This window comes from Sycon ciliatum, chromosome 10 (genome assembly GCF_964019385.1).
Source record: "Sycon ciliatum chromosome 10, ocSycCili1.1, whole genome shotgun sequence".
Classification (NCBI taxonomy): Eukaryota; Metazoa; Porifera; class Calcarea; order Leucosolenida; family Sycettidae; genus Sycon; species Sycon ciliatum.
In genome coordinates this window covers 25664133-25686818 of record NC_088652.1, presented here as the reverse complement: position 1 = coordinate 25686818, position 22686 = coordinate 25664133, and the positions used below count along the sequence as shown (strand labels likewise).

At 48.4% G+C, this 22686-nt stretch overlaps 1 protein-coding gene across 1 annotated transcript in view; it reads right to left on the bottom strand.

Moving 5' to 3' along the window:
- Window positions 1-1326: 1326 nt before the first annotated feature.
- LOC135826767 (mucin-2-like) overlaps window positions 1327-22686 on the bottom strand; it is a 22741-nt gene continuing 1381 nt past the window's right edge. Inside the window, exons 2-5 of the mRNA XM_065339372.1 lie at window positions 16997-22603; window positions 15191-15337; window positions 10897-11101; window positions 1327-3165 (exon numbers count right to left, since the gene is read on the bottom strand). Coding sequence (XP_065195444.1) covers window positions 1743-3165; window positions 10897-11101; window positions 15191-15337; window positions 16997-22603 — 7382 coding nt within the window. The 3' untranslated portion in view covers window positions 1327-1742. The remainder of the gene's footprint in view (window positions 3166-10896; window positions 11102-15190; window positions 15338-16996; window positions 22604-22686) is intronic.

Below are 22686 nucleotides of genomic sequence, written 5' to 3'. Positions count from 1 at the left end.
ATACGCAAAATTTACTTGTTGCTTTTGTTGTGTTGTGGTTGAGCATTGGAGACATTGGCCTGCTGTAGAAGAATGGCATAATTATAAAATTTTAATATTGTTGCCGTTGCGCATTGGAGACATTGGCTTGTTGTTGAGCACAGGCTTATTGATGAGTGGAGTATGAGTCGGAAACGTCGCTCTGTTGGTGAAGAGTCAAGTGCGAATTTTTGTAACGGAACTTGACTTTCAACTGCACAGAGACCCAACCCCAACCCAGGCACAACCACAGCCAATCCAGGGAAATCCAGTGATGCAGATAATTATATTTTATTCTATAATTATTATACTTTTACAGCATTACAAACGTTGCAGTAACCGAGAGACAAAGTCTGGAGAAGAAAGAAAAGAACTGGCCAACTACTACCTTGAGCCCAGGTCATTTGCATTTCCCTGGAACTAGCTCAAGTCCACATGCTCCTACACGAGGTCACAGGAATCATGCATAAACAGTTGGACACAGCAGCAAGTAACTTGTACTGACAATTATGATAAGACGTCATTTGTAGAACCAGCAGCAGAAGGATACGAATTATAAAATTTTAATATTGTTGCCGTTGCGCATTGGAGACATTGGCTTGTTGTTGAGCACAGGCTTATTGATGAGTGGAGTATGAGTCGGAAACGTCGCTCTGTTGGTGAAGAGTCAAGTGCGAATTTTTGTAACGGAACTTGACTTTCAACTGCACAGAGACCCAACCCCAACCCAGGCACAACCACAGCCAATCCAGGGAAATCCAGTGATGCAGATAATTATATTTTATTCTATAATTATTATACTTTTACAGCATTACAAACGTTGCAGTAACCGAGAGACAGAGTCTGGAGAAGAAAGAAAAGAACTGGCCAACTACTACCTTGAGCCCAGGTCATTTGCATTTCCCTGGAACTAGCTCAAGTCCACATGCTCCTACACGAGGTCACAGGAATCATGCATAAACAGTTGGACACAGCAGCAAGTAACTTGTACTGACAATTATGATAAGACGTCATTTGTAGAACCAGCAGCAGAAGGATACGAATTATAAAATTTTAATATTGTTGCCGTTGCGCATTGGAGACATTGGCTTGTTGTTGAGCACAGGCTTATTGATGAGTGGAGTATGAGTCGGAAACGTCGCTCTGTTGGTGAAGAGTCAAGTGCGAATTTTTGTAACGGAACTTGACTTTCAACTGCACAGAGACCCAACCCCAACCCAGGCACAACCACAGCCAATCCAGGGAAATCCAGTGATGCAGATAATTATATTTTATTCTATAATTATTATACTTTTACAGCATTACAAACGTTGCAGTAACCGAGAGACAGAGTCTGGAGAAGAAAGAAAAGAACTGGCCAACTACTACCTTGAGCCCAGGTCATTTGCATTTCCCTGGAACTAGCTCAAGTCCACATGCTCCTACACGAGGTCACAGGAATCATGCATAAACAGTTGGACACAGCAGCAAGTAACTTGTACTGACAATTATGATAAGACGTCATTTGTAGAACCAGCAGCAGAAGGATACGCACATAGAAAGTACTGTAGCATACAGGTGCTAAGCATCAGCAACATAACACTCATGAGTCAGACACCTAGAAGCATGCATACGCTAACTCTTGATGCAAGACACAGAGGCGAAGAGAACAAACAGCAGTAAAGCAGAGACATCATTTTGAGCACACCAACATGGCCAAGACAGTTGGCCCTATGCTAACATTGTCACAAAGCCATAGTTCCAGTTGAATTTCCTTGCTCAAGTCTACTTTTCAATTCTTCATTCAGTTGTAGTTGTAGTTGTTGTTGTGGTGAGAGATTGGCCTGTTGCTGGTTATTTGCTTCATTTGGAACAGAATTTTGATCCTGCAGCTGTTGCTTGTCACCGAAGGCAGAAGGCTGTTGTTGGCGGACTGCTTGCTGGCGCTGTACTGTCGTGTCCAATACAGAGGCGCCAACAAAGTCGCTCTGCATTGCTTCAGTTGAGCTGGTCATTTCGTTTTCTTCTACACCTTGTCCAGTCCACACTGGCGTACTGTAAACGGGTGCTTTGCTAGCCGAGTTGTCGGCAGTAGGCTGTTGTTGGCGGACTGCTTGCTGGCGCTGTACTGTCGTGTCCAATACAGAGGCGCCAACAAAGTCGCTCTGCATTGCTGCGCCAGTCTTGTCAGTTGAGCTGGTCATTTCGTTTTCTTCTACACCTTGTCCAGTCCAGACTGGCGTACTGTAAACGGGTGCCTTGCTAGCCGAGTTGTCGGCAGTAGGCTGTTGTTGGCGGACTGCTTGCCGGCGCTGTACTGTCGTGTCCAATACAGAGGCGCCAACAAAGTCGCTCTGCATTGCTGCGCTAGTCTTGTCAGTTGAGCTGGTCATTTCGTTTTCTTCTGCACCTTGTGCAATCCAGATTGGCACTGTGACATTGCAAGCGGGTGCTTTGCTAGCCGAGTTGTCGGCAGTAGGCTGTTGTTGGCAGACTGCTTGCTGGCGCTGTACTGTCGTGTCCAATACAGAGGCGCCAACAAAGTCGCTCTCCATTGCTGCGCCAGTCTTGTCAGTTGAGCTGGTCATTGCGCTTTCTTCTGCACCTTGTGCAATCCAGATTGGCACTGTGACATTGTAAGCGGGTGCCTTGCTAGCCGAGTTGTCGGCAGTAGGCTGTTGTTGGCAGACTGCTTGCTGGCGCTGTACTGTCGTGTCCAATACAGAGGCGCCAACAAAGCCGCTCTGCATTGCTGCGCCAGTCTTGTCAGTTGAGCTGGTCATTTCATCTTCTTCTGTACCTTGTGCAATCCAGACTGGCACATTGTAAGCGGGTGCTTCGCTAGCCGAGTTGTCGGCAATTACGTGTGATTCAGCAGCCTGTTCCCCAACACCACCTCCATCAGCACTCCAACAGTTACTGCTCAAGGAGCCTTCGGGGTTTGCGGCAGAGCGACACGCGTCCTCCATCATTTCAGTTCGCGGATAGTCATATTGCATGACGGTGTCGTATTCTGCAAAAGCGGAAGCAAGCGCCTGGTGGCCGGTACCTTGCTGGAGATTTAAAGTAATACCATTTTCCTGGAAGGAATCGTAAGCTAAGCCGCTAGATCCAGATTTACTTTCTCGCCGCACTAATTCTGACGTGTTCTCTGATGAGATCCAGCAACTAAAAACAACAAATATGCCATGCACATGGACAGATAGACAGACAGACAAACACACACACACATGCACACAGATAGACATCCATAGATATGCATAAATACACCACTGAACCAATATTTATTATTATTTTTTATTTATTTCTTATGAAAGTGCACATGCCCATAGAATGGAAGAGAACAACAACAACAACATCAAGAGAACATAGGGGACTACAAGGGGCGTGTAGGTGCTATTTAGCTGTGCCGGTGAGGTAAAGTGCGCTCCCCCGACCAATGGTCTCGGGATCAAGGCGCACATCACGCACCATGGGGGAAAGGGAGAGAAGAAAGACTGTGTGTGAAGAGTGAGAATCTGAGAGCCAGACAATGATGGAGAGAGAGAGAGAGACATAGAGAGTGAGAGAGAGAGAGAAATATCAGAGATAGAGCGATAGATAGAGAGAAATTGAGAGAGAGAGAGAGAGAGAGGGGGGGGGGGGAGAAAGGGAGGGAGAAGGAGGGAGAGAGAGAGAGTAAAATATAACACACGTTTTACTCCCTTCTGAGAGGAGGGCAATGAACAAAGAAAATTTAGGCCTGGGTTTGCTCCCACACTGGAGTTCGCGCTATTACGCCGACTTGACTTGACACTTGACTGACTCACGACTGCCATCCAGAGCACACGAGAAGTCCATTGAACCTTCGACTCGGCAAACCTGCAAGAAAGCACCACTCCCTGCTCAATACACAGTGCTTCGGGGAATTCACCCCTAATCAGTTGAGCTTCAGTATTCTGAGCAGTCGGAATAGCGCGAGCTCCAGTATGGGAGGAAACCCATTCCTAAAAAAATCATCCCCGAAGTCGCAACCACTATTTCGTAAAATTTAGGCCAAAACTAAAAAATAGCCTTCGACTCGGCAAACCTGCAAGAAAGTACCACTCCCTGCTCAATACACAGTGTTTCGGGGAATTTACCCCTAATCAGTTGAGCTTCAGTATTCTGAGCAGGCGGAATAGCGCGAGCTCCAGTACGGGAGCAAACCCATTCCTAAAAAATCATCGCCGAAGTCGCAACAACTATTTCGTAAAATTTAGGCTAAAACAAAAAATTCCCTTGTTTCGGGTCGGCCGGCCGAGTCATTTTTCTCCTAATTCTGAAAATTGTTTCGATCCGCACATGTGCATGATAGGTGCCTGGCGAGCCTGAAGGATGCTAGCGAGCCTGAAGGATGCTAGCGAGCCTGAAGGATGCTAGTGAGCCTGAAGGATGCTAGCGAACCTGAAGGATGCTAGCGAGCCTGAAGGATGCTAGCGAGCCTGAAGGATGCTAGCGAGCCTGAAGGATGCTAGCGAGCCTGAAGGATGCTAGCGAGCCTGAAGGATGCTAGCGAGCCTGAAGGATGCTAGCGAGCCTGAAGGATGCTAGCGAGCCTGAAGGATGCTAGCGAATCTGAAGGATGCTAGCGAGCCTGAAGGATGCTAGCGAGCCTGAAGGATGCTAGCGAGCCTGAAGGATGCTAGCGAGCCTGAAGGATGCTAGCGAGCCTGAAGGGTGCTAGCGAGCCTGAAGGATGCTAGCGAGCCTGAAGGATGCTAGCGAACCTGAAGGATGCTAGCGAACCTGAAGGATGCTAGCGAGCCTGAAGGATGCTAGCGAGCCTGAAGGATGCTAGCGAGCCTGAAGGATGCTAGCGAGCCTGAAGGATGCTAGTGAACCGCTCATTCGCCCGGTGCATCCGTGCAGTGCATTGAGCAAGTATCATCGAACATGAGCTACATGCCTATCGCCTGCTATCTTACATAAAAAAATCTTTTCTTCTCTGCCCGCCCTGTGTGTCTTCTGGCACATGCGAATACGCGGATTTATCGCTGACGTACACGCAGACGTGCGTATAATAATAATAATAATAATAATACACAAGAGAGAGATTGGAAGCTAGCTTTGTTACAACTCTGAGTTTCATGTATTACTACGATCATCAGGCAACTGATGGATCCAAAATGGGCAGCCAGCACATAAGGGGGAGCTAGGTGGGAAATTCTGAGGGGTATCATAGGCGACGTGTATTATAGTGCAACATAATAATAATAATAATAATTTGTAAGAAAGGTTTGCTCCCCACACCGGAGCTCGCGCTATTCCGCCGACTTTACTTGACACTTGACTGACTCACGACTGCCATCCAGAGCACACGAGAAGTCCATCAAACCTTCGACTCGGCAAACCTGCAAGAAAGCACCACTCCCTGCTCAATACACAGTGTTTCGGGGAATTCACCCCTCATCAGTTGAGCTTGAGTAGGCTGAGGAAGATTGTGCCTGAAGAGCACCACTTATATAGTGGCTCCAGGCACAAACATCACCAGGGATACAAACTTACAGAGACGCTCCGCTTCCAGCGCGATAAACACCTCGTGAACACCAGATAGCAGCGTGAGTCAGTGTCGCTCCTGGACGGTGAGACAGACGTCGAGGACCCTCGGTCATTCGCAACGCTGTCACCTCCAAACCAACTAGTCGCAAGCCCGCGTTGGGCACAACAGTACGAAGTAGTGGTTGCGAATTCGGCAATGATTTGTAAGAAAGGTTTGCTCCCCACACCGGAGCTCGCGCTATTCCGCCGACTTTACTTGACACTTGACTGACTCACGACTGCCATCCAGAGCACACGAGAAGTCCATCGAACCTTCGACTCGGCAAACCTGCAAGAAAGCACCACTCCCTGCTCAATACACAGTGTTTCGGGGAATTCACCCCTCATCAGTTGAGCTTGAGTAGGCTGAGGAAGATTGTGCCTGAAGAGCTCCACTTATATAGTGCTCTCCAGGCACAAACATCACCAGGGATACAAACTTACAGAGACGCTCCGCTTCCAGCGCGATAAACACCTCGTGAACACCAGATAGCAGCGTGAGTCAGTGTCGCTCCTGGACGGTGAGACAGACGTCGAGGACCCTCGGTCATTCGCAACGCTGTCACCTCCAAACCAACTAGTCGCAAGCCCGCGCTGGGCACAACAGTACGAAGTAGTGGTTGCGACTTCGGCACTTGAGTCAGTCAAGTGTCAAGTAAAGTCGGCGGAATAGCGCGAGCTCCGGTGTGGGGAGCAAACCTTTCTTACAAATCATCGCCGAAGTCGCAACCACTACTTCGTACTGTTGTGCCCAGCGCGGGCTTGCGACTAGTTGGTTTGGAGGTGACAGCGTTGCGAATGACCGAGGGTCCTCGACGTCTGTCTCACCGTCCAGGAGCGACACTGACTCACGCTGCTATCTGGTGTTCACGAGGTGTTTATCGCGCTGGAAGCGGAGTGTCTCTGTAAGTTTGTATCCCTGGTGATGTTTGTGCCTGGAGAGCACTATATAAGTGGAGCTCTTCAGGCATAATCTTCCTCAGCCTACTCAAGCTCAACTGATGAGGGGTGAATTCCCCGAAACACTGTGTATTGAGCAGGGAGTGGTGCTTTCTTGCAGGTTTGCCGAGTCGAAGGTTCGATGGACTTCTCGTGTGCTCTGGATGGCAGTCGTGAGTCAGTCAAGTGTCAAGTAAAGTCGGCGGAATAGTGCGAGCTCCGGTGTGGGGAGCAAACCTTTCTTACAAATCATCGCCGAAGTCGCAACCACTACTTCGTACTGTTGTGCCCAGCGCGGGCTTGCGACTAGTTGGTTTGGAGGTGACAGCGTTGCGAATGACCGAGGGTCCTCGACGTCTGTCTCACCGTCCAGGAGCGACACTGACTCACGCTGCTATCTGGTGTTCACGAGGTGTTTATCGCGCTGGAAGCGGAGCGTCTCTGTAAGTTTGTATCCCTGGTGATGTTTGTGCCTGGAGAGCACTATATAAGTGGTGCTCTTCAGGCACAATCTTCCTCAGCCTACTCAAGCTCAACTGATGAGGGGTGAATTCCCCGAAACACTGTGTATTGAGCAGGGAGTGGTGCTTTCTTGCAGGTTTGCCGAGTCGAAGGTTCGATGGACTTCTCGTGTGCTCTGGATGGCAGTCGTGAGTCAGTCAAGTGTCAAGTAAAGTCGGCGGAATAGCGCGAGCTCCGGTGTGGGGAGCAAACCTTTCTTACAAATCATCGCCGAAGTCGCAACCACTACTTAATAATAATAATAATAATAACTCTGTGGTTGGTTTTCCAACTCATTGGGTTGTAGTTTCCATCATGAGTTTGATTCCATCGTGAGTTTGATTCCATCGTGAGTTTTGATTCTATTTGCTATTTTTCGTTCCATTTTTGAGCTCATATTTTATTTTCCTGATTTCTTCTCCAGTGTATGTTGTATTGCATTTTAATACATTGTGTTAATTTTTGCCCGTAAAAGAGGCTTGCATCTCCTTAAAAAAAAAAATAATAATAATAATCTTCACTAGTTTGAGGGAAAGAGACAAACGGGAAAAGTCTGAAGAAAAAATTGACTGTCACCACCAGGACTCGAACCAGGGACCCTCGCTTGTAGCTAGCGATGCTCTAACCACTGAGCTATGGTGTAGTCGTACTCCCAGCAGAGACTGTTCATTTTCTTCAGACTTCGTAACTCACACTTCCTGTGAATCCACACAGGCGGGTGGGACGCAGCCCTCACTGTACCCACACACTTCACGTACACTCTAGCACGCGGGGAGCCCCAAGTCATAACATCTTCACTAGTTTGAGGGAAATAATAATAATAATATTTCTTGTCCCTTTGGTTTTTGGCTTTATTTTTTTTCACTTTCTTTTTGCTGTCCCACCCATGGAAATATTTCCCGGTGGGTCTGGCTTATCGCCTTCGAAAGAAGTGAATAAAGGAGACATAATAATAATGTGTGCAGCATGGCTACCTGCAATACTTGTAGGCATGCGGCCAGGCTGTGAGAAGCACCCGATACAGGTTGGCAGAAGACACAGCAATCCTTCAGCAGGCAGTGGACTAGCTGGCAGTGTGGGGAAGCAGGTGGAGGATCAAGTTCGAGCCCACAAAGTTGCAGGCATTGACCATCAGCCATCACCGCTCCCCAAACCCTCCGACCATAACATGCTTCCAAGGAGCAGTCATGCCAGAAGTGGAGGAACTCAAGCTTAATTCTTGGTTTTCACTTTCGACAGGCAGCTGGCATTCCGCAGCTACATTCGCCAGCTTGCAGTGAGCAGAGCCCAGTGGCTGGGCTTCCTCCATAGGCCAACGGCTGTGCTAGACCCTAGACACCGGGCAATTGTGCACCGTTGACTATGTCCGCCCTGTGTTAGAGTACGGCATGCTGAAGTGGATGAGCGCAGCCCTCAGCATCTTGACCCACTGCACTGCCATCCAGCACCGTGACCTACAGGTGTTTGGATATGGATCTTACCTATGAAGCATTCGACGCACCATAGCAGGGCTCTGTTTCTTGTACAAGCTATACTTTCTGGAGGGTTCGGAAATGCTGAAAGTCACTCTGACACCATCAGCAGCCGCACTGCAATGCTGCACGTCTACTCGTGAGACCACCAGATCTGCAGCACATCACCAGTCACAACTAGCAAGTATCCTTCATCCTCAGGCACAAAACAACACACTCCACTCATTTTCCCATTCCCTCATTGCAAAATGAAATCAGCTCCCGCCTGCCATTCTGCAGTCTACCCCTTCTCGCAAAGGCACGTAAACCTTCAAGAAAAATGTCAACGACCACTTGCGGCGCAGCAAGTGGGTGCCGCCACAGACAGGTTATGATCTCTCGATCCTCGTCAGCATACCAGCCGACTATACTGGCTGCACACACATGCTGATAATGCATGGCTACTACTCCTTTGTTGTGTTTGTCTTTTGTCTTTGTCTCTTTTACTACTACCGTATTTCCACAAACAGTAGGCCAGTCTACTATTTTTTCAACCTCGTCCTAACCCGGCCTTATAATCGAGGACGTCTTGTATTCGAGGACGGTCTTCTATTCTTTCAACCCAGTTTGACCCCCGGTCTTCTATTTCTCGCCACACAGTTTTACCCCCGTTCTTCAATTTTCTTCTACACAGTTTGAGCACGGTCTTCTATTTTTTCCCACAGTTTGAGCACTGTCTTCTATTTTTAACACAAGAACAAAGACTCATTTAGTAGGCCCGGTCTTCTAATCGGAGACGGTCTTTTATTTTTTCAATCGCCCCCTGCCCCGGCCTTGTATACGAGGAAGGCGTTGTATACGAGGACGGCCTTTTATTTGCGGAAATACGGTATTACTTTGTAGGGATGTGCACATAGTATATAAAAAATGGCGATAATGCAGACTAAGGTGGCATGCTACCTTAGTCTGCATTATCATACATGCCACCATGGCCTTTTCAGATTTTCATTGTACCTATTTGTAGTACCTCCCGGGATCAGTATTTCCACTTGAAATAATATCCACCCCAATGCCTCATTCTTAGCATTCTTTTATTCGCTTCCATGTAATTGGGCTTATTGCCCGTTTGGTATTGCGAATTCAAATAAAAAAACAACAACAACAACAACATGCATTGAAATGCCTGTAACATTGGCATTCCTCATTATGTTTGCACCAAATTTTCCACACATGCTGCTTTAAGGTAATGGAGAACAATTGAACAACTACCACACATGCACACTACCGCACATGCATTTCGACATGGAGAACAGCATGCCGGACACACCAAACAAGAATATCAAGAATTTTTTGGTACAAGTTTTCTGCAAGGATTTTAGCAATAACCAGATACGAATGTTAGATGATGTCTGATGATTGCGAGAGCATGAAACTTGAAGTAGCAGCAAACAAGCCTTGATTGTCCTTGATGTTCTGTTCTGATATGAATGTTACATAATGAATGTTCATGCTCAACACTAGATGCTCACGAAGACATTTATCCTTCTAGGTGGAAAGAATCTGGCTGACACACACATAAAGAAATCACGTAAAGAACGCGTTGTTGGTACAATTATCTTTCTGTGCCCATAAGTCAGTAGATGTGACAAAATCTTCAAAAGTAGAGACGTGAGCACCTCGCAAATTTGACGCAGGTATGGATACATTATCATTTACTGGATTTGGACATACCAAACAGGAGAGATGGTGTACCAAAAGTCAAACGGTACCCCTCCCCCCCCCCCCCCCCCCCCCAGAAAGGGCAACTTCTAGCACTCAACAACCATCAGGACAGTACGTAACACCTTCCGTCCCTTTGGCCTTGTCCACATAACCACAAGTAGCATCTTCACCATCTATAGTCCTTCAATATGGAATCCACATACTGCCCTCTCCATATTTTTAGTACAAAATATATAGCTGACAAAGTAGACAGTTGTCTAAAGTCCCTAGGCTGCTTGCAGTGCTCAATGTCCTGACAAAGCTGACAAAGTACATGTACCATTTTTTTCTTTTCTTTTGCTTCACATTATCATATTCATCAATTAGTAGGAGCCGTGGTTGGCTCTGGCATTCCTGGCAAGAAGGCAGATATGCCTGTTCGATTGGTGAATAAAAATATAAATACCATACCATGCCGTAACCCTTCGTGATGGCACTTCTCTTCTTCACACGGCGTACGTTAGCTAGGTGTCAGGACGTCGAATGTCTCAGTACTCTGTCAGTCTTGTGCCTAGTCGTTGCCTTTTCTGACTGTATATAGTAGATAATAAACAGTTATAGTATCTAAGTACAGAGGTGGATAGTCACTCTTAACTCGTATCCATATGTCCTTTTCCTTTCCACATTTTCCATTCCTTAAAAGAAAGAAACTTACACATTTTTCATTCCTTAAAAGAAAGAAACTTACACATTTTTCTTGACATTTTCTGGTACTTTGCTGGCGTTTTCTCCCCGAGTTGGCACCGTGCGCAAGTAAACAAATCCAGCCACCGCTAGGAGCATGGCGATGACCACAACAAGCAGAACGACGATAACGCCAAGACTCAGGCCATGTCTCACACTAGCTCCCAGCCCGCTGGCAAATTCAGTGCCGTTGATTGCACCTGTTGAGTCTACATTGGAACGAAACGAAACGGGCAGGAAACAATGAAATGATTCTCCGCATGTTTTCTTTTAAGGGACCTGGCCGGCTTGAGCCTATTTTGCTTGTGAATGGTTATAGGTAAATTGATTACTAAGCTTCAATGGTACACTGTCATGTGACTATGGGATGTTAGTGTCACATAATAATGTCACATAATAATGTCACATAATAATGTCACATAATAATGTCACATAATAATGTCACATAATAATGTCACATAATAATGTCACATAATAATGTCACATGATAGTATCACATAATAATGTCACATAATACCGTAAAATCCCGCCAGAGTCAGGGACATGATTGATTGCATCCTCGTATGACTCTGTCGCAGTCTGTGATGCCGTACTGCATTGCAGACGCGTGCTCGACCCCGTTGGAAATGTACGCAACAGTGCCCACCCTCCTGACCAGGGATCGCACAAACCCTGCGTTTTTTCGGGTCTGTTCGACTCCTGGCTCTTGACCTTTGGTCGGTGTACTAGATGCACGAACAGTTTTCGTAGGGTGAGTACTTTTTCATGTAGCACTGAATGCGGCAAGTAGGACTCGCCCATCCGCCCCTTCTCACCTGAAGCGTCGAGGAGGTAGGGGCGCTCTGGCGGGATTTTACGGTAGTATCACATAATAATGTCACATAATAGTATCAAATAATGTCACATAATAGTATCACATAATAATGTCACATAATAGTATCACATAATAATGTCACATAATAGTATCACATAATAATGTCACATAATAGTATCACATAATAGTGTTACATAATTTATTAGTGTCACAAGATAGTTGCAATTTCAAATTTGGACTTCACGGAGAATTTCAAAGTTTTTAGGAAATTAGAGGCCACATGCCACCTACTGCTCTTTTCTCTCCGAAACTCAACACTTGTAAGCCAGATATGAAAGAAAGAAAAAATCATCAGTCACACCACCGGGACTCGAACCAGGGACCTTGCTATTCGCGAGCAATGCTCTAACCAACTGAGCTACAGTATGACTCTTATCCACAGTGATGGTAAATCTATCCTTCTTCGATCAATTCATATCTGGCTTGCATCATGCTGGCAACTCACACCAATCAAGAGGGCCCTCGGCCATTCGCTTGATATCATGGGGAGCGCATCAAACTATGTCCACTGCGAGCAAATACAAATTGCAATTTCAAATTTGGACTTCACGGAGAATTTCAAAGTTTTTAGGAAATTAGAGGCCACATGCCACCTACTGCTCTTTTCTCTCCGAAACTCAACACTTGTAAGCCAGATATGAAAGAAAGAAAAAATCATCAGTCACACCACCGGGACTCGAACCAGGGACCTTGCTATTCGCGAGCAATGCTCTAACCAACTGAGCTACAGTATGACTCTTATCCACAGTGATGGTAAATCTATCCTTCTTCGATCAATTCATATCTGGCTTGCATCATGCTGGCAACTCACACCAGCAAGGTCCCTGGTTCGAGTCCCGGTGGTGTGACTGATGATTTTTTCTTTCTTTCATATCTGGCTTACAAGTGTTGAGTTTCGGAGAGAAAAGAGCAGTAGGTGGCATGTGGCCTCTAATTTCCTAAAAACTTTGAAATTCTCCGTGAAGTCCAAATTTGAAATTGCAATTTGTATTTGCTCGCAGTGGACATAGTTTGATGCGCTCCCCATGATATCAAGCGAATGGCCGAGGGCCCTCTTGATTGGTGTGAGTTGCCAGCATGATGCAAGCCAGATATGAATTGATCGAAGAAGGATAGATTTACCATCACTGTGGATAAGAGTCATACTGTAGCTCAGTTGGTTAGAGCATTGCTCGCGAATAGCAAGGTCCCTGGTTCGAGTCCCGGTGGTGTGACTGATGATTTTTTTCTTTCTTTCATATCTGGCTTACAAGTGTTGAGTTTCGGAGAGAAAAGAGCAGTAGGTGGCATGTGGCCTCTAATTTCCTAAAAACTTTGAAATTCTCCGTGAAGTCCAAATTTGAAATTGCAATTTGTATTTGCTCGCAGTGGACATAGTTTGATGCGCTCCCCATGATATCAAGCGAATGGCCGAGGGCCCTCTTGATTGGTGTGAGTTGCCAGCATGATGCAAGCCAGATATGAATTGATCGAAGAAGGATAGATTTACCATCACTGTGGATAAGAGTCATACTGTAGCTCAGTTGGTTAGAGCATTGCTCGCGAATAGCAAGGTCCCTGGTTCGAGTCCCGGTGGTGTGACTGATGATTTTTTCTTTCTTTCATATCTGGCTTACAAGTGTTGAGTTTCGGAGAGAAAAGAGCAGTAGGTGGCATGTGGCCTCTAATTTCCTAAAAACTTTGAAATTCTCCGTGAAGTCCAAATTTGAAATTGCAATTTGTATTTGCTCGCAGTGGACATAGTTTGATGCGCTCCCCATGATATCAAGCGAATGGCCGAGGGCCCTCTTGATTGGTGTGAGTTGCCAGCATGATGCAAGCCAGATATGAATTGATCGAAGAAGGATAGATTTACCATCACTGTGGATAAGAGTCATACTGTAGCTCAGTTGGTTAGAGCATTGCTCGCGAATAGCAAGGTCCCTGGTTCGAGTCCCGGTGGTGTGACTGATGATTTTTTCTTTCTTTCATATCTGGCTTACAAGTGTTGAGTTTCGGAGAGAAAAGAGCAGTAGGTGGCATGTGGCCTCTAATTTCCTAAAAAATCACAAGATAGTGTCACATAATAATGTCACATAATAGTGTCACATAATAGTGTCACATAATAATGTCACATAATAGTGTCACATAATAGTGTCACATAATAATGTCACATAATAATGTCACTTTTAATAATGTCACATAATAATGTCACACAGTCATCCAGTTTTTTACAGTAACTAACCCAAATATAATCATGACGTGATCTCAGAAGAACGACGAAGGAGGAGACTCAGTGTGACGGCAACACTGGACGTTACCAAAAACGATGAGGACGATGATGTAACTGGCGCCAGCGGAGGAGATTCTAACCGAGTGACTTGAGTAGGGAAGAGAGTGTGGGTATGAGAGAGATTGTGGGAGTGAGCGTGGGTGTGAGTTGAGTGGGGAAGAGAGTGTGGGTATGAGAGAGATTGTGGGAGTGAGCGTGGGTGTGAGTTGAGTGGGGAAGAGAGTGTGGGTATGAGAGAGATTGTGGGAGTGAGCGTGGGTGTGAGTTGAGTGGGGAAGAGAGTGTGGGTATGAGAGAGATTGTGGGAGTGAGCGTGGGTGTGCGTTGAGTGGGGAAGAGAGTGTGGGTATGAGAGAGATTGTGGGAGTGAGCGTGGGTGTGAGTTGAGTGGGGAAGAGAGCGTGGGTATGAGAGATTGTGGGTATGAGAGATTATGGGAGTAAGCGTGGGCGTGTGCTTCGACCTCGTAAGTCTTCTGTATCTTGGCTCACACATTGCTCATCACTTCTTTTACAGATTTGGGATTTGGAAAGTTTGGAAACCCCCTCGATAAGTGAAAGCCTTCGGGGAGTCCTTAGACAATAAAAAATACAAATTCTGCGTATAATTCTGAGTATAATCATTATTTTGGTATTGTTGACAAGTGTATTCTGATTCGTGTTTCTCCGTTTTGCATCCTCAAGAGGATACAGTCATGCATGGTCAGCATCGGATCCTGAATTTTTTTAATTTTCATTTATTTTTTTACTACAGTCGTCGCCAAAAGAATCCGGCCAATGCTGTGCTAGCTACCGGTAGCTGTATGTGGCCGCATGCACTGCCACTTCTAGTGCGAGTACTCTACCATGCCATGGTACACTAGTGTAGCCTAGTGCACCACGGCGCATGGTCTGCTGCTGCAGGGTCTGCACTCAGCTGCACATCATTCTGTGCTGTGCTCGACTCAGCAGGCAGAGAGCAGCGCGGACGCGGACTGTTTTCACCGCTGTGCTCATGCATGGTGCTGGTACTGTGGACCAGTGCAGTGTGCACCCTCTACCGACGCATCAGTGAATGCCACACTACAGGCACCATGGCACTGTACATCTGCTACATGTACCCATGCCATGGCATTGGCCGGAGTTTTTTGGCGACGACTGTATGTCCACCTACTTTTTGTTTCCACATCAATAGACGATGGCATGGCTGGTGCTGTGGTACCACTAGCATCTTGTGTTGATTGCGTAGCTACACCAGCTGGATTTGGCAATGGCTTAGTGTTTGGCACCTGGTTGGAGATTCCTGAAGGAGTTGCAGCACCTGTGGAAAGAAAACAATAGAGGCATAATAATTATATTAGAAGCGGTGAGGCCTCCTGCAGTTTCATACAGAATTACAGATGGAGCGGACTCGCTCCCTTCTATTTACACTGCAACGTTCGAACACATTTTCGTAGTTGCAAACCTGATGAGGGCTATATGCCAAAACGTTGTTTTAACTACGAAAATGTGTTCGAACGTTGCAGTGTAAATAGAAGGGAGCGAGTCCGCTCCATCTGTAATTCAATAATTATATTAACAGAATAAATAAAGCTGTGTGGACCCTGGCTAGCGACATACATTACTGAAGCAACGTCTTTTGCATAGCTACGGGAATAAAATATTTGTAGGCCAGGGTCAGCAAAGAATAGTAGAAGGTACTGAATCCAGATAGTATCTGGATTCAGTACATTCCACTATTCTTTCCTTTGGTGATAGTACTATTATTAATATTTATTATGAAAGGAAAGAATAGTTGAAATGACTGTATAAGAGGCAGTTAAAGTGGAAATCAAAGACTAGTCACAATGACCCCAATCATGTACACAGCAAAGAGCAGGTTCCTCTCAGACAAACATGTGATGATACTCATAAAAAGGGCTCTTTATGGCTCTTTACGAACATCTTGTGAAACCAAAAACTTTCAAGATGTTCGTAAAGAGCCTGAAGTGTGTTCTTTTTATGAGTATTACAGCAAAGAGCTTTTCCACTTTTGTCATGCAATTTCCCAACTTTTGATCACTGACAATAGGAGTTTCATATTTGCCCACCTGCAACTGAATCAAAGATGGATGGCCTGTTTGAGACTGAGCAGAATCTTTTTGCCGCTTGGAACTCATTTACGGAGCCATGTGCTCCAATTCCATGTACCACATTAACTCCATGATAAGCCCAGTGCTTATATTTTTTCAACCAGTCCGGACCCTGGGCTCAGATATTGGAGACTGGGCTTCTACTAGAGACTGGGCTTATCATTTTTCAACCACCTGGCACATGTACATTGCCTATTATTTTTCATTATAATTATCCATAGCAGAAAGTTCCCCAGCAGCTACCGGGACTGCAGTTTTGTGCTTCCTGGCACACTGAGTCTGTAGTTTAGATCTCGGCGATCACAGACTTTCACCCCAGCATGTGTTTATGTGATACTGTGTGACGTCTAACATGCGTGAACATAATTCATATGGTTCTCCATTATAAGCCCTGCGCTTATATGGGAGCCTGCGCTTGTATATCTTCGAAGCCCTCTTGGAGTGCGCTTATAATAAAGACTGGGCTTCCACAAGAGACTGCGCTTGTAATGGAGATAATACGGTATTTTGCCTCAGTTTTTTTAAAAATCCAGCACTCCACATGCCTAACGTAACTTAGCCCGATCACTTGTGTGTGCCAGCTCAATTTCTTTGCTTCTGCATGTTTGTGTTTGTGTGTGTACTACTATAGCAACTTGTATTGTGGCAACACTGGCCAACACTCAGATACAACTGCTTCTTCACACAGCTGAACAATTCTTCTTTCTTCTCAACGTTTCGGTCACTCTGACCATCTATGCTACTATGTTCACTGACTAGTCCTTTCCATCCACATAGTACTCAGTAGCCTATGTATGGGATCGTTGAACACAATACAATACATAGCGTTTTCAAACTTCTCTTCTTACCTTCACTGTCGGATACATTTGTAGTTTTGGTATTCTGTTCTAAGTTTGTCTGTGCCACGGTAGCTGATTCCAGGGTGGTTGTTGCCTGGGTATTTGAAGCCAGGGTAGTTGAAGCCAGGGAAGTTGAAACCAGGGAGGTTTTTGCCTGGGTAGTTGGCGCCTGGGTATTTGGTGCCAGAGTAGCTGGGCTCTGGATAGTTGGTGCCTGGGTAGTTGTTGCCTGGGTAGTTGTTGCCTGGGTAGTTGTTGCCTGGGTGGATGTTGTCTGGGTAGTTGTTGCCTGGGTAGCTGGGCCCTGGGTAGTTGTTGCAAGGGTAGTTGTTGCCTGGGTAGTTGTTGCCTGGGTAGTTGTTGCCTGGGTAGTTGGGTCCTGGGCAGTTGTTGTCTGGGTAGTTGGGCCCTGGGTAGGTGTTGCCTGGGTAGTTGGCGCCTGGGTAGTTGTTGCCTGGGTGGATGTTGCCTGGGTGGATGTTGCCTGGGTAGTTGTTGCCTGGGTAGCTGTTGCCTGGGTAGATGTTGCCTGTGTAGCTGGGCCCTGGGTAGTTGTTGCCAGGGTAGCTGTTGCCTGGGTAGTTGTTGCCTGGTTAGTTGGGTCCTGGGCAGTTGTTGCCTGGGTAGTTGTTGCCTGGTTAGTTGGGTCCTGGGCAGTTGTTGCCTGGGTAGTTGTTGCCTGGTTAGTTGGGTCCTGGGCATTTGTTGCCTGGGTAGTTGTTGCCTGGGTAGTTGCTGTTTGGGTAGTTGGGTCCTGGGTAGTTGGCGCCTGGGTAGTTGGTGCCTGGGTAGTTGTTGCCTGGATAGTTATTGCCTGGGTAGTTGTTGCCTGGGTAGTTGTTGCCTGGGTATTAGCTGCTTGGGTAGTTGGGTCCTGGGCAGTTGTTGCCTGGGTAGTTGGGCCCTGGGTAGTTGTTGCCTGGGTCGTTGGCGCCTGGGTAGTTGTTGCCTGGGTAGCTGGGACCTGGGTAGCTGTTGTCTGGGTAGTTGTTGCCTGGGTAGCTGGGCCCTGGGTAGTTGTTGCCAGGGTAGCTGTTGCCTGGGTAGTTGTTGCCTGGTTAGTTGGGTCCTGGGCAGTTGTTGCCTGGGTAGTTGTTGCCTGGTTAGTTGGATCCTGGGCAGTTGTTGCCTGGGTAGTTGTTGCCTGGGTAGTTGCTGCTTGGGTAGTTGGGTCCTGGGTAGTTGGGTCCTGGGTAGTGGGGTCCTGGGAAGTTGGCACCTGGGTAGTTGTTGCCTGGGTAGTTGTTGCCTGGATAGTTGCTGCCTGGGTAGTTGTTGCCTGGGTAGTTGTTGCCTGAGTATTTGCTGCTTGGGTAGTTGGGTCCTGGGCAGTTGTTGCCTGGGTAGTTGTTGCCTGGGTATTTGCTGCTTGGGTAGTTGTTGCCTGGGTAGTTGTTGCCTGGGTACTTGCTGCTTGGGTAGTTGGGTCCTGGGCAGTTGTTGCCTGGGTAGTTGTTGCCTGTTTAGTTGGGTCCTGGGCAGTTGTTCCCTGGGTAGTTGTTGCCTGGGTGGATGTTGCCTGGGTGGATGTTGCCTGGGTAGTTGTTGCCTGGGTAGCTGTTGCCTGGGTAGATGTTGCCTGTGTAGCTGGGCCCTGGGTAGTTGTTGCCAGGGTAGCTGTTGCCTGGGTAGTTGTTGCCTGGTTAGTTGGGTCCTGGGTAGTTGTTGCCTGGGTAGCTGTTGCCTGGGTAGTTGTTGCCTGGTTAGTTGGGTCCTGGGCAGTTGTTGCCTGGGTAGTTGTTGCCTGGGTAGTTGCTGTTTGGGTAGTTGGGTCCTGGGTAGTTGGCGCCTGGGTAGTTGGTGCCTGGGTAGTTGTTGCCTGGATAGTTGTTGCCTGGGTAGTTGCTGCCTGGGTAGTTGTTGCCTGGGTATTTGCTGCTTGGGTAGTTGGGTCCTGGGCAGTTGTTGCCTGGCTAGTTGTTGCCTGGGTATTTGCTGCTTGGGTAGTTGTTGCCTGGGTAGTTGTTGCCTGGGTAGCTGTTGCCTGGGTAGTTGTTGCCTGAGTATTTACTGCTTGGGTAGTTGGGTCCAGGGCAGTTGTTGCCTGGGTAGTTGGGCCCTGGGTAGTTGTTGCCTGGGTAGTTGGCGCCTGGGTAGTAGTTGGCTGGGTAGCTGGGACCTGGGTAGCTGTTGTCTGGGTAGTTGTTGCCTGGGTAGCTGGGCCCTGGGTAGTTGTTGCCAGGGTAGCTGTTGCCTGGGTAGTTGTTGCCTGGTTAGTTGGGTCCTGGGCAGTTGTTGCCTGGGTAGTTGTTGCCTGGTTAGTTGGATCCTGGGCAGTTGTTGCCTGGGTAGTAGTTGCCTGGGTAGTTGCTGCTTGGGTAGTTGGGTCCTGGGTAGTGGGGTCCTGGGAAGTTGGCACCTGGGTAGTTGTTGCCTGGGTAGTTGTTGCCTGGATAGTTGCTGCCTGGGTAGTTGTTGCCTGGGTAGTTGTTGCCTGAGTATTTGCTGCTTGGGTAGTTGGGTCCTGGGCAGTTGTTGCCTGGGTTGTTGTTGCCTGGGTATTTGCTGCTTGGGTAGTTGTTGCCTGGGTAGTTGTTGCCTGGGTAGTTGTTGCCTGGGTATTTGCTGCTTGGGTAGTTGGGTCCTGGGCAGTTGTTGCCTGGGTAGTTGTTGCCTGTTTAGTTGGGTCCTGGGCAGTTGTTGCCTGGGTAGTTGTTGCCTGGGTAGTTGTTGCCTGGGTAGTTGCTGCCTGGATAGTTGTTGTCTGGGTAGTTGTTGCCTGGGTAGTTGTTGCCTGGGTAGTTGTTGCCTGGGTAGTTGTTGCCTGGGTAGTTGGCCCCTGGGTAGATGTTGCCTGGGTAGTTGTTGACTGGGTAGTTGTTGCCTGGGTAGTTGTTGCCTGGGTAGTTGGTTCCTGTGCAGCTGTGGCCTGGGTACTTGGGCCCTGGGTAGTTGTTGCCTGGGTAATTGGCGTCGGGGTAGTTGTTGCCTGGGTGGATGTTGCCAGGGAAGTTGCTGCCTGGGTAGTTGGGTCCTGGGTAGTTGTTGCCTGGGTATTTGTTGCCTGGGTAGTTGTTGCCTGGGTAGTTGGGTCCTGGGTAGTTGTTGCCTGGGTAGTTGGGTCCTGGGCAGTTGTTGCCTGGGTAGTTGGCGCCTGGGTAGTTGTTGCCTGGGTAGTTGCTGCCTGGATAGTAGTTGCCTGGCTAGTTGTTGCCTGGGTAGTTGTTCCCTGGGTAGTTGTTTCCTGGATAGTTGTTGCCTGGGTAGTTGTTGCCTGGGTAGGTGTTGCCTGGGTAGTTGTTGCCTGGGTGGCTGTTGCCTGGGTATTTGCTGCTTGGGTAGTTGTTGCCTTGGTAGTTGGTGCCTGGGCAGTTGTTGCCTGGGAAGTTGGGACCTGGGTAGTTGTTCCCTGGGTAGTTGGCGCCTGGGTAGCTGTTGCCTGGGCAGTTGCTGCCTGGGTAGTTGGGCCCTGGGTAGTGGTTGCCTGGGTAGTTGTGGCCTGGGTATTTGCTTCTTGGGTAGTTGGGTCCTGGGCAGTTGTTGCCTGGGTAGTTGTTGCCTGGGTAGTTGTTGCCTGGGCAGTTGTTGCCTGGGTATTTGCAGCTTGGGTAGTTGGGCCCTGGGTAGTTGTTGCCTGGGTAGTTGTTGCCTGGGTAGCTGGGACCTGGGTAGTTGTTGTCTGGGTAGTTGTTGCCTCGGTAGCTGGGGCCTGGGTACTTGTTGCCTGGATAGTTGTTGCCTGGGTAGTTGTTGCCTGGGTAGTTGGTGCCCGGGTAGTTGGTGCGTGGGTAGTTGTTGCGTGGGTAGTTGTTGCCTGGGTAGTTGTTGCCTGGGTAGTTGTTGCCTGGGTAATTGTTGCCTGGGTAGTTGTTGCCTGGGTTGTTGGGTCCTTGGTAGTTGTTGCCATGGCAGTTGTTGCCTGGGTAGTTGTTGCCTGGGTAGTTGGGTCCTGCGTAGTTGTTGCCTGGGTAGTTGTTGCCTGGGTAGTTGTTGCCTGGGTAGTTGGGTCCTGGGTAGTTGTTGCTTGGGTAGTTTGGCCCTGGGTACTTGGGCCATGGGTAGTTGTTGCCTGGGTAGTTGTTGCCTGTGTTGTTGTTGCCTGGGTAGTTGTTGCCTGGGTAGTTGGGTCCTGTGCAGTTGTGGCCTGGGTAGTTGGGCCCTGGGTAGTTGTTGCCTGGGTAATTGGCGCCCGGGTAGTTGTTGCCTGGGTGGATTTTGCCAGGGTAGTTGCTGCCTGGGTAGTTGGGTCCTGGGTAGTTGTTGCCTGGGTAGGTGGGTCCTGGGTAGTTGTTGCCTGGGTAGTTGTTGCCTGGGCAGTTGTTGCCTGGGTAGTTGGCGCCTGGGTAGTTGTTGCCTGGTTAGTTGGGTCCTGGGTAGTTGTTGCCTGGGTAATTGTTGCCTGGGTAGTTGTTGCCTGGGTAGTTGTTTCCTGGGTAGTGGGGCCCTGAGTAGTTCGGTCCTGGGTAGTTGGTGCCTGGGTAGTTGTTGCCTGGGAAGCTGAGCCCTGGGTAGTTGTTGCCTGGGAAGCTGGGCCCTGGGTAGTTGTTGCCTGGGTAGTTGGGCCCTGGGTAGTTGTTGCCTGGTTAGCTGGGCTCTGGGTAGTTGTTGCCTGGGTAGCTGGGCCCTGGGTAGTTGTTGCCTGGGTAGTTGGCGCCTGGGTAGTTGGGTCCTGGGTAGTTGTTGCTTGGGTAGCTGGGCTCTGGGTAGTTGTTGCCTGGGTATTTGGGCCCTGGGTATTTGTTGCCTGGGTAGTTGGGCCCTGGGTAGTTGTTGCCTGGATAGTTGTTGCCTGGGTAGTTGTTGCCTGGGTAGTTGTTGCCTGGGTAGTTGGGTCCTGGGTAGTTGTTGCCTGGGTAGCTGGGCCCTGGGTAGTTGTTGCCTGGGTAGTTGGGCCCTGGGTAGTTGGCACCTGGGTAGTTGTTTCCTGGGTAGTTGTTTCCTGGGTAGTTGTTTCCTGGGTAGTTGTTTCCTGGGTAGCTGTTGCTTGGGTAGCTGGGCCCTGGGTAGTTGTGGCCTGGGTAGTTGGGCCCTGGGTAGTTGTTGCCTGGGTAGCTGGGCCCTGGGTAATTGTTGCCTGGGTAATTGGGCCGTGGGTAGTTGTTGCCTGGGTAGGTGGGCTCTGGGTAGTTGTTGCCTGGGTAGTTGGGCCCTGGGTAGTTTTTGCCTGGGTAGTTGGGCCCTGCGTAGTTGGGTCCTTGGTATTTGGCGTCTGGGTAGTTGGCGCCAGGGTAATTGGGCCCTGGATAGTTGGTGCCTGGGTAGTTGGGTCCTGGGTGTTTGGCGCCTGGAAAGTTGGTGCCTGGGTATATGGCGCCTGGGTATTTGTTGCCTGGGTAGTTGGGCCCTGGGTAGTTTTTGCCTGGATAGTTGGGCCCTGCGTAGTTGGGTCCTTGGTGTTTGGCGTCTGGGTAGTTGGCGCCAGGGTAGTTGGACCCTGGATAGTTGGTGCCTGGGTAGTTGGGTCCTGGGTGTTTGGCGCCTGGATAGTGGGCGCCGGGGGAGTTGTTGCCTGGGTAGTTGGGCCCTGGGTAGTTGGCACCTGGGTATTTGTTGCCACGGTAGTTGAAGCCTGGGTGGTTGATGTCTGGGTAGTTAGTGCCAGGGTGGTTGTTGCCAGGGTGGTTGTTTCGTGGGTAGTTGGTACTGGTGTTGTTGTTGGTGGAAGAGTTGACGAGTCTTTCGGGAGGAAGAACAAAACAGTGAACATAAACACATATCAACAAGGCTGTGACAGGGGGAGGGGGGTTGGGGCAGCGGAG